We start from the raw sequence: 12106 nt of genomic DNA on the forward strand, positions 1-12106 counted from the left end.
CAAGGGTGCCTGGGCCGGCGCATGGCTGCAGTTTGTGCGCCAGCGCAGGGGAGGCACCGAGATGCGACATATTGTTGTAAATATGTTGAATCCCTGTGTTTTAAAACTAACGCAGCACAGCGCAGCAAAATGACTTGCTGCACCGTGCTGCCTTACTTTGTTGTAAATTTGTGCCGCACTTTTTAGTTTATGTGTTTTTAAGCCACGCCCTTTATTACATTGACCTCGCCCTTTTGAGAGATCCTCCAGTTTTTCATCCCACTTAAAGCACTGCTTTTAGTAATGTGCACGAACCTGTCCTTGATGCTGGCAGTCAATTTGTAAGTCAATGCGTTTGTTAATGTTGTTAAATCATTAATTAGGTCTGGCTACATATGCTCACTGCTGATATTTATTATACGAAATAAAAACACGAACCTGTTTCGACTTGTGTTGGCCACCTACCTGCTTTTAAATTATCCTGTGATTCCCAGTTGTGCCTAGATGATTGACCCATTGTCCAGAATGTTGACCTATTTTCCTGAAGTTTTATAGTTACTGCCCATAATTTGCCTCCATACACGTGGCCACCGTAAGGTTACTGCCTACCTGACTCCGAAGGCCGCTGTCCAACACTGCCTACACCAGTGGCGCAGGTGCCAATGCCATTCACTTTGACTTACACGGCTCCTTCACTGACGCTTCCTCTTCCCTCGCCGAGGGAGTTAATGTGCCAGGAAAGTGCCTGATTGACGGCCATTTCCCAGGACTGGCATCATTGCGCAATCAATACATTTAATTGCCTTTGCGCGCGTGTCAGCCCGTGAGTCTGCCGGTGCGTCTGTGCGCGCCAGCCCCGGGTTGTTGTTGGGATAGGTCCGCCTCGCTCCATCTCCAGTCACCGACACACACCGGTTGCCAAGGAGACGGCCGCGTGGCAACCGGCTCTCGGAGGCTGGGAGCCGTGCGCCGCTGGCTGAGCCGCTCTCACTCTCCTGCGCGCTTCATGCTCGCTAGATGGTGCGCGAGCCGCCCGAGCACACAGGCAGTCCTCCTGAGCGGGTGCGCGCGGTGCGGCGAGCTGCTGTGTGGAGCTGCTGGCAGCCGCTGGAAGGGAAGATCCTCACTGCTGCAGCTGGAGAGAAGCATCACTGCTGCTGGGGGCGGGGTGTCTGCTGCAGCTGGATGCTGCGCTCGCCTCGGTGTTGGAAACGCTTCCTTCTGCTGCTGCCTATGTTAGTCTCGGTGCTGGAGGTCGCTGTTACTTCTGTTGGATACTAGAGACTGCTGCCGGATACTGGTGTTGCTGGTTCTGTGGGTTGTGTGTGTCAGGGATGGACGTGATGCTGCTGGTTCATGGCGCCTGCTGCTCAAACCAGTGGCTGGTCGCGATCATACTCAGCCTGTGCTGCTTGCTGCCTTCCTGCATATCCTCCGGCCAGAGCCCTGGCTTCCCCTGGCCAGGTGTGGACAATCAGTTCGTGAAGCAAGGAGACACGGCCATGCTTAGGTAGGAACTCTGCCTCATACCCCTTCTTTCCTGCACTGAGTAGGAAATAAACGTAGCAAGGCTTGCTTATTACTGCGTGTCTCAGAGAGTGTGAAATCGGACGAGTCTCCTTGCTGGCAGTGTGGAGTTAAGCACTTGTAGCAGGACAGGCGCGTGTTGGCGCATATCCCTCACCCTCGCGTCTTGACTGTCAGACTGAAGTGTGATAGCCAGTTATTGACCAGCAGCAGTGCACTTTCTAATGATTCCACCCCAAACCACCCTATGTATTTAGGCAATTCTGAGTTGTAGCGCAATTTGCTGCTGGGGCGCTGGTGGTCCTCAGCTCTTTTCAGTAAGTGTTTCACCCTCTCTGCCCTCCCCACAAGAGACGCACTTTGACACATTGTATCCTCCAGCAGTGCGATAGTCGCTCTGACTGTTGCACTGCCCAGGTCATTGCAGCGCGTCATCTCACGCACACACGAAGACAAACAGTACAGATGCACATCAGACAGCCGGCTGCCATCACCATTACACTAAGGCACGTTTGAGAGTGGGTGGATTCAAACGTTGTTTGTTATGCGCAAGAAAACACATTGCAGCCTCGTGGAGGCATGGCAAATGTCTGCACTGTTTCAGGGCGTGAAATAAGCGAGTGGCTTTGGTCGCGAGGGTGTGGTGGTGGTGGTGGGGTGGTGTGGGGACCGAGGAGGAGAGGGGGGGTTGGGAGGAGGTGGGTTCACGGAAAAACACCACCCTCTCTTTAATTGCTTAAACGCATGTCTACATTGGCGTGATGAAACAACGTCTATACAGTATTAACTGGAGAAAGGGTGCTCATGTCCTGGATAGAGGTGAAGCACAAGGCAGAATTGCATAGTGCGTAGTTTATTACATTATAGATAACTCGTTTATTGTATCTTCAAACAGCGGCCAACCAACTCCTCACCACCACCCAAATGAAGCACGAGTGCACTTTCCAACTTTCTGTTTGCAACTGGAACGTTACTATCACAGGTACAGCATGTGCAGTGGCACCTGGCACTCAGGTGCATTCCGGGGCCCACTGCACTCCAACAATAGCAATTGTTAACCATTAAAAGAGCGGATGAGGCACATGTTCCTTACTCGCATTTGGGCCCCTTTTACATTTGCTACGACAACGTTTTGCAAGTTTGCTCGGGGTTCTAATTCGAAGATGCGTGCTAATCTAAACATGATCGTGGCTGGGTATGTGCAGAGAACGTATGGCCAGAAGATAACATTCAAATATAATATTGTCTGTCCAGGTGAAGAGTGCGTTTACGTGTGCACTCCAAGCCCTGTCGTATAGCTCCTCACTTATACTAAACATTGCGAGCCTCGAATCGCTGCAGATTAGGACGCTGTAATCCGGGTAATGGTAGAATCCAATTCTGCATCATGCTATTAAGAGGCAGCGATTATCTTCTTAAAAGGGATCCTTCTTCCCTGGAAGAAGCTACAGTCCCTGCTGTCAGCAGTGTTTTGTCAACGCAGTTTCTTCTTGAGCAATGCCTGGCGATGCATCGCACCCTGTGGTTCCCCATGCGGCGTACTTGCGAGCAATCAGCCTGGCACTGAAGTGGACTTCAGTATATGCATCGCCCATAAATGCACAGTAATGTCGCGCGAGTGCCTTGGGTGAGAAAGCCTCTGTGCCGACAGCAGCGTTGTGCGGAGTCACTGTGATTGACGACCGTCCTCTCTGCCTCGGGAGAGTGTAATTTATAGCGCCGTGTGTGTAACTTAATCATACACACTCCCGTGTATTCATGAATATATCTAAACAACCCTCTAGAGACGAATGCTTTTTTGTGTTTTTCTTTTCCATATCCAGTATACGTTAATGGACAGTGGTTTCTGCCAGCCATCCTTTCGGTTTATCGATTGGATGTGGTATTCCGTGCACAAGTGTGCATTTCACTGTGGGTTGTGCCAGTGGAGATACCACCTGCACAGTACACTTAGTGTCTCCTAACACCCATCACAGAATAATTTTCTCACACACTCGCACATACACACATATGACAGTGTGAGCACCCTGTGGTGTTTTTGAGATTTTTGTATTCGCACCGGCAAAAATATGGAGGTTGTTTTCTCTCTTCAGACCACACGGAATATTCCTCCAATGTGCCCTTCAGACATGTTTATCCCTAAATGTTTTTGCCTCATTTTGCACGGTTCAAAATTTCTGGAGGAAGAATATCTACTGCAACACAAAGCCACAGCCATCTTTTAAATATTTTCTATCTGTATTTCCCAGGATACACCAAAGAAAGCTTCTGTTAATCATAGGTGGCAGCACATTGTGGCTGAGTGCAGAACTTTTTTTTTTCATTGACGCATGCATGTTTTAAGTTTACGACCTACATATTACATCAGTTGTAAATTTGGAGCAATTCTGATGGTCAAAGGTGTACCATATGCTATATATACAATCATGGCATATTGTCGGACAAAGAACGTACATGCATGTTCAGTAATTCACGTCTCCAGTGAGAAACGACTTACCAAATAGGTTTCACTGTAAATCTGGGTTAATCATTGTTTTGTCAAATTTGAAGCAGATCATTAAAATGTACTGTGCAAAAATGCCCGCTTTTAATGAAGTGTCTGCATTTCTCTAAACAGAACTGTAAATGTAGCAAAGATGCTAAGAAATATGACACGTTTGCATTACTGCATTACACATTTTAGAGTCAAACATATATTTGAGATATTATTGTTTGTGTCACGTTGACTTGATAAGTTGTATTCTCCCTGAAGAAATCAACCGAGTAAAATAATGAAAAAACTACAGAGGAAATTTAAATCTCCTCTAAATTAATGAAAAAAAAACTTTCAACCCTGTGTCAATACTGGAAGCATATATCTGTTCTGTGTAATTAAATTTTAATGAGTTCATTAGTTTTAAATAAAAGCTGGTGATTTCTTCAGGGAGCCGTTAGCCTAACTCCCCCTTTCTCTAGCCTACATGCATCGAGTGAAACCAATAATCTCCTGGAAAATAATCCCAAAAAGTGTACTTTGTACAGAGGTCACTTTTATTTTTGCTCTAAACTAATCATTAAGTTCAGGAGGCAAGTATACCACGTTGTATACAATGAATAAACACATTTAACATTTGCATTCCTATTAATGAACTACACCTCGCTCAATGCAGTGTTCAGTTTTATAAATGCAGTGTATAGCATTAACAATGGAAAGTAAACTGGTAAGCACAGAATGTATCTAGTAGTTGTCATTGAGATTAGTAAATAACCTTTTTTTTGTTTAGGGCTGAAGGTCTTAGGCATTTTGGCCCTAACATATCAGAGTTAGGCAGGGTTTGAAATTGAACACAATTCCCAGGTTCATTTGACCAGTAGGTGTTTTTTTAACAGTGAGTTCTGCAATGCAATTTTTTTCCTACTAGTAGTTAATACAATTTTTGAATAGAGCAGAGGCCCTTGTGTGTTATGACATGTGGTAAAGTTTGCTTTTATACCAGTGGCAGCTCGCAGAGGTAACGCTGCGGGGCGGTCAGGCGGGGCGGGGGAGGGAGTGACTGGGGGGTTAGTGGAGTCCGACATATGACAGCAGATATTTATTTATTGATGTTCACCTTTGCCCTCGTATGACGAACCCGAAGACCCCCCCACCCAGCCCCTCCCCGCCCGCCTCACCACCCCACAGTGTTACCTTTGCGATCCGCCACTGTTTTATATTCTTTCTACACTCCTTTATTGTCTTAGTTCACTTACAACATTTGTGACCAATATTGTCAGAATGTACAAAGTTTGTATTCTGCTTCCCACCTGATATTAAGGGTCTGCAAAATTGAAAGACGTCTTTTCGACACACTTTGCATAACCAAGTTGTCAATTTCATGAATTTCCCTAAAAATTCTGAAAGTAAAATTTTCCAAACTCCTTATTATTTTTGGGTGTTGTTGAAACACGGAACAATTGTGACTAATTATACCTGCTAAAGAGTGTGAATACACTAACATCTGTGCAGTAAAAATGCCATTGTAGGCATGATTTAATAAAACAGTGGAACATTTTGCAAGTTCAAGAAATGAGAAAAAAACGACTTCTCAAAATTCCCTGGCAGAATTGAAGTTCTTCACATTGCCTGCCTGGCCTTTGAAAAAGAAGGTTTTCTGCAGGCCAACAATAAAGGTCCTTTTGGCCAACTTATCCATTTTTAATCTGGTCACCTGTGGTCCTTATGATTATGTGGATTGTTTTTTCCCAATTTAGAGTAAGTAAATTCTGTTCCAACTAGCACAGAGAAAAGGTCCACGGGAATGCACACCCACTTTCCAAACTTTGTGCTGTATCTAAACAGAGGAATTTCAGTTTGATTTTCCAAATGACCTTCCTAAAGTGATGAAACTCACCTGCTAGAATGACTGGGGTGCTTGTGTCAATACACTGAAAAAGTAGCCTTAACATTTACGAACTTTTACCTATGTCATATGTGCTCCCATTTATTTATCATATGTTTATTTGCAACATGTTGTAGTTCCGCGATCGCCAGAGGATAGTTATAATTAGGTATGCGTTTCTATAGGAAGATCATTTGGGTTTGATTCGGTTTGCTAATTACTATGGCTCAATTTTACGAATCTTCACAAAACATTAAACATTTTTTCTATGCTGCTCCAATTCTTTCTGGAAAGTTTCATAACGATCTGTGAAGCGAGGGCTGAGAAAAAAGGGGGAAGGGGTCCAAAATCAAATTTCCCCATGTATTTTCCATTGACTTTCCTAGCAAGGGATATCGCAAAAACTGGTGTACAGAATTACACCAAGTTTAGTTGGCAACTAGGTCTTGGTCCTGAAAGCATGCTTTTTGGGGTTTGATGTATATCCTTCCAGTAGTTTTTGAGAAATTAAAGATAACAAATATTTATATATCTCAACGGTTGGGTTCAAGAGACTGCCGCGAGAGTCCCTTGAATTCAACTTAAAAAAATATAGCCTTCTGATTGGTTTAGAAAGCTTCTTTCCCTTGAGCCTCCTCTCTCCCACAAGAGTGCACTCCCACAGGAGTGAGCGCTCGGATTGGCTGGCCACAGCATAAAAGAGAATGTTGTGGCAGCCTTTACAGGACTGCTGGGACTTAGTACCCCGTCCTGAGAATAGAAAAAAAAGAGGTATAAGGGGCTGAGTAATCATACCTTACCTCCAGCCCTTGTTGGACGGTGTCCCGGAGGGTTCCCAACAGCAATCGGGGACTGTCCCTGAGGGGTCCCAACAGCAATCAGGGACAAATTATTTTTAAAAATCAGAAGTTATGCTGCTCTCCGGCTTGATTCATGCAAAAGTCCATGGGATCATGGGAAATTTGATTGCGTCTTGGGGGGCATGAGCTGTGCCCCGTTCTTTAGTCAGTTTTGGGTCCCCATCTCCCAGGGTGACAACATAATAAAAAAAGGGGAGGGGTGTGTAACCTCCCCTTCCTGAGCCAGTTGAGGCCCCTGGTACCCGATCCCCTGGGACCACTATGTAAAAATTAGTGGAAGGGGTCCCTCGGCCCCTTCTTCAAGCCGTTTTCAGCCTTGAAGAGTCTATCACCTTGGGCCGTAAAAATATTTGAAAGAGGGCTGGTGTGTTGCCCTTCCCTCCTTGGACCTGTTAAGTCTCCAGGGAGCCCATTGCCCAGGGTCCGCTAACAAACTGTGTCCCGGGTAGGTCACTCCTGGGACACAGTAGTTTTCCTGCCAGCCGGAGTGCAGGCAGAGAAGGCATGTATGCTCTTACTTGGTGGAAACTTTAAAAATGCTACTGCCGACTCTCAGGGGCAGGGATTCTCAGATTACCGTGGCCCAGAGAAAGCAAACAAAAATAGCTGCTCCTGCCAGGCAGGAGCAAAGCAACTCATCATGCACTCAGGAAGTATGTAGGAAGCCAGGGGGCAGCTGAGGCTCCTCCTGCGCCCCCCAACTTAATGTTTTATGGGTGCCCCGGGTTTAAGACCAGGGCACCCATAGAAGGGGTTGGTTGCTGGGGGCATCATTAGCTCAGGGAGAGGAGGCTGCACTACCCTTCACCTTAAAAAAAATTAATGCCCCAGGTCCCAGAATGGGTCAGGGAGGGGGGTCCAGCCTTTCAGCTAACCTCCCACTGTACACACCCATAGCCGTGCATGGCAGGAGTTTACTTTACATATGGTGATGAATTGTTAATTTACTTAAAAAAAAAAACTAGAAATGAACTGAAAAAAACAAAGGTTAAAGTGGCTTTATAGTAGGGTGGACATTTCAGTGACAACATAATGTTTTAAACTAAAAAAACACGGAAATTCCCTAGAGTTATCACTAGTAACTATAACTTGTGACCTAAAGTAACTTAACTCATGCCCCACAATGCACTGCTAATTACGTCACCAATGATAACATCACTGCAACATCTGAAATTACATAATTGATGACAAGAGTGTGCATGGTGAGGTGTGAGTTATGGTCACTTTAGGGCACAAGTTATAATTACTCAAGGTAATTTTAACTAATGAATTTCAGAGTTTTTGGGAGTAATTCTAGGTGTGTCTATAAACTTTCGAGGTGATCGGTCAAGTGGATGATGAGAAAAAGGGGGAGGGATCAAAAATGTGCATTTCCCTAGTTAATTTTCATGGGAATTTTAGACACAACTGTAGGCCGAACCACTTAATGGCATTGCACCAAATTTTGCAGAAAGCTAAATGTTAGTCTTATTGTGAATTGGTGTAAACCCATTCAGTCATTTTTGAGAAATTAAAAGATATCCAAACGTGCAGATTATTTGTGATGCATACGTGGAGCTTCACAAACCCTTGCACCAGGAGAAGTGCTGTGATTAGCTGGATACAACCTGTGGAGAAAGTTGTGGATGCCATTTTGTAAACCAGAACAATGTCCAGTGAATAGAAATAAAGGGGTACATTGCAGGGGTCTCTGAGGGACCCCTTATGAGTAAGAAAACAGCCCTTTTTTCCCACATGGTTGAAGTCGCGAACCTATCATGACATTCAGTATAGGTCCCCCAGTGAAGCATGGCAGTGGAGTCGCAAACCTTGCTGAAAAAAATATACATACAATCACTCACACAGCAGTAAACACAGTACAGACCCACCCAGACACTTAAGCACCCACTCACAGACCCAGTCAGACACTCATACCCTCATTCACATATCCACTCAGAGACTCATGCACCCACTCACAGACCAACTCACAGATTCATGCTGCCAATTGCAGACCCACTCAGAGACTCATGCAGCCACTAACATACTCACTCTTGACACTCATGCACCCACACAGACCCACTCAAAGACTCATCTAGTCACTCACAGGCCCACTCAGAGACTCAGGCACCCACTCAGAGACCCTATCAGAGACCCAATCAGAGATTCATGCACCCACCTACAGACCCATTCACACACTCATGCACCCCCTTATAGACCCACTCAGAGAGTTGCACATCCACTCACAGACCCACTCAGAGACACATGCACCCACTCACAGACCCACTAAGACCCTAATGCACCCACTCACAAACCCACTCGGAATCTCACCCACCCACTCATAGATCCACTCAGAGACTCACGCACCCAGTCACAGACCCATTTAGAGATTCATGCATGCACTCACACACCCACTCAGACACTCATGCACCCACTCAGAAACCTACTAATAGACTAATACATCCACTCACAGACTGATGCACCCACTCACAAACCCACTCAGACACTCATGCATCTACCCAATAGACCACGTCAGAGGCTCATGCACCCACTCACAGACCAAGTCAGAAACTCATGAACTCAGTCACTGACCCACTCAGACACTCACACACATACTCACAAACCCACTCAGAGATTCATGCACCCACTCACAGACATAGGGACACACCCACCCTCTGTAGGACTCACCAAGACACTCATACATCCACTCACAGACCCACTGAGACTCACACACCCACTCATAGATCCAGTAAGACACATGCGCTCACTCAAAGATCTACTCAGATACTCATGAATCCACTCATATATTCACTCAGAGGCACATGCACCCACTCACACTCTCACTCAGTCACACATATGGCCACTTATGCACCTACTCACTCACCCATATAGTCACTCATGCAGCCACTCACTCACCCATCCAGCCAGTCATACACCCTCTGATTCACTCATACAAACATTCACATATCCACCCACTCACTCACTCCTCCAACCATTCACAATCACATACCCACTCACTCACCCATGCAGCCACATTTGTATCCACTTACTCACTTATAGAGCCTCTCACACACCCTCTTACTCAGGCATATAACCACTCACACACTCATTCAGGCACTCATATGACCACTCAGTCACCCATAAACATACTCAGACCTCCACTCAATACATATAAAAACACATGCACTCCTCCTATGCAAACTCTGACACAACCACTCATTCACCCATGCAACCACTCACCCATCCACCTACTGACACATCCAGTAATGGACCCACTAAACATACTCACCTACTCACATACCCACTCACTGACTCATACAACTACTCACATACCCACTCAGTCACCCTTACAGATACTCAGTAACCAACTCACTCACCCATAAAGCTAGTCACACACCCTCTCACAGACCCGTACAACCAACAAACCACTCACTCACTCACTCACCTACAGAGCCATTAACACACCCACTCAGTCATCCATACATATACTCAGCCACACATTTAGTCATGCACCTTCTCACTCACTCATACAGACACTCACACAAACTCAGTCACCCATATATATATATATATATATATATATATATATATATATATATATATATATATATATATATATAGTCAGACACCCACTCACTTACTCATGCAGATACTAAGACATGCACTCAATCACCTATACAGTCACTGACACAACCACTAATTCATCCACACAACCCCTCATCTACTCACCAATACAGCCACTCACACACCAACCCACTAATTCCTACAGTAATTCATGCACCCTTTCACTCACTCATACATCCACTCAGTCACCTACTCACTCCCCACTTACAAAGCCACTCACTCACCCATACAGCCACTCACGCATACAACCATTCATACACCCACTCAGTGAGCCATACAGATACTCAGATACCCACTCACTTACTCATACAGATACTAACACATGCACTCATTCACCTATATAGTCACTGACACCACCACTGATTCACTCTGGGAGCCACTCACACATCCAGTCAAACAACCATACAGACACTTACACACCTACTCACACATCCATACACCCACTCACACACACATTCACTCACACGTATAGACACTCACACAGATAGTGAAAGAGCCATACAAAAACTCACTCACCTATACAGGCACTCACACACCCACTCACTAACTGATACAAGTACTCACACACTCACTCACTGACCCATACATGGCTCACCCAGTCACACATACAGCCACTCACACACTCTTTTATTCACCCATACAGTTAATCACATATCCAGTCAGTCACCTATACATTAACTCACATGCCAACACAGAAAACAGGACATATTCACACTGTTATAAACATACATATACAATGTAATTGTTCTTTCTGAAAACAGAATAGGTGGTTCTAACAAGAACCAGTTTTTAAAAAACTGTTTTTATTGTTTTTTCATAAACAGTTTTGCTTTGTATTTTTTTCTATACTCAGAACAAAATGGAAATCATAATGCTTTGCAAGCTAAAGCACAAAACGTGCAGTAACATAAAAAAATAAAACAGCCCTTGTGAGCATTGATTGATGAAACCAGTGCTGGGATGTACTGCTCTCCCATAGTTAGTATTGTGTAACATTTAAAAAAATGTGTCCCACAGCAGCAAATTCAGGGATGCTGGTTGGAGGAGCACTAGCAAGGGCCAAACCAGATGAAGTGCCTGGTTCAGCCCCTCCAGCAGAAGATGGTGGGCTCTTGTACTGAGGAAGATATACTGCTCCACATGTTGGTTGAGACTGAATACTTCAAGCTTTATTCAAAACACATCCTGGCACCAGTCCTTCTCAAGATCCAGGCAGCAACTTCTAAACTTGAAATTCCCTCAACCTCACAATCTAAATAGAACATTCAACGAAGAACACATGCAAATGAAAAGAACACCATGATGATGAGCTCACATCGCCTTCCCTTCACCCATGAAATAATAAAAGAAAAAAATAACAAAGGAAGGCGGCAGAGAGACACAAAAGAGAAGCAGAACAAAAGCAAAACAGTTATGCCTGAAAGCATTTGGATAAGAACCTTAAGTAGTGATAAAATCTTCAAGCTAAGAAGGAGGCTGCCGAACTCTAGAGAAAACCATGTGAGCACAATCAGCTTCATCAGTTGTAAATCCCCCACCACCATTCACACCAGAGAGAAGCAAATCAGCACTCAAACCATGTGCCCCCCTAACATCCTCATTATTCATCAACATTACACCTGAACATCCTTCAGCCTCCTCCCTCACACAAACACAGGGGCATATTACCAACGATTAGTGATATTTATCGCTAACGATGCTTAGCAACAAATTTTTTAACGCTAAGCATCGCCGGAAATTATCGCAGAGATAACTTGCTATTAGCAAGGTTTATCTCAGAAG

General features: G+C 44.9%; 1 protein-coding gene across 1 annotated transcript in view; it reads left to right on the top strand.

Moving 5' to 3' along the window:
- Nucleotides 1-968: 968 nt before the first annotated feature.
- NEGR1 (neuronal growth regulator 1) overlaps nt 969-12106 on the top strand; it is a 2122935-nt gene continuing 2111797 nt past the window's right edge. Inside the window, exon 1 of the mRNA XM_078668700.1 lies at nt 969-1489. Within this exon, the coding sequence (XP_078524826.1) occupies nt 1314-1489 (176 nt within the window). The 5' untranslated portion in view covers nt 969-1313. The remainder of the gene's footprint in view (nt 1490-12106) is intronic.

Source organism: Lissotriton helveticus, chromosome 1_2 (genome assembly GCF_964261635.1).
Source record: "Lissotriton helveticus chromosome 1_2, aLisHel1.1, whole genome shotgun sequence".
In the NCBI taxonomy this organism is placed as follows: Eukaryota; Metazoa; Chordata; class Amphibia; order Caudata; family Salamandridae; genus Lissotriton; species Lissotriton helveticus.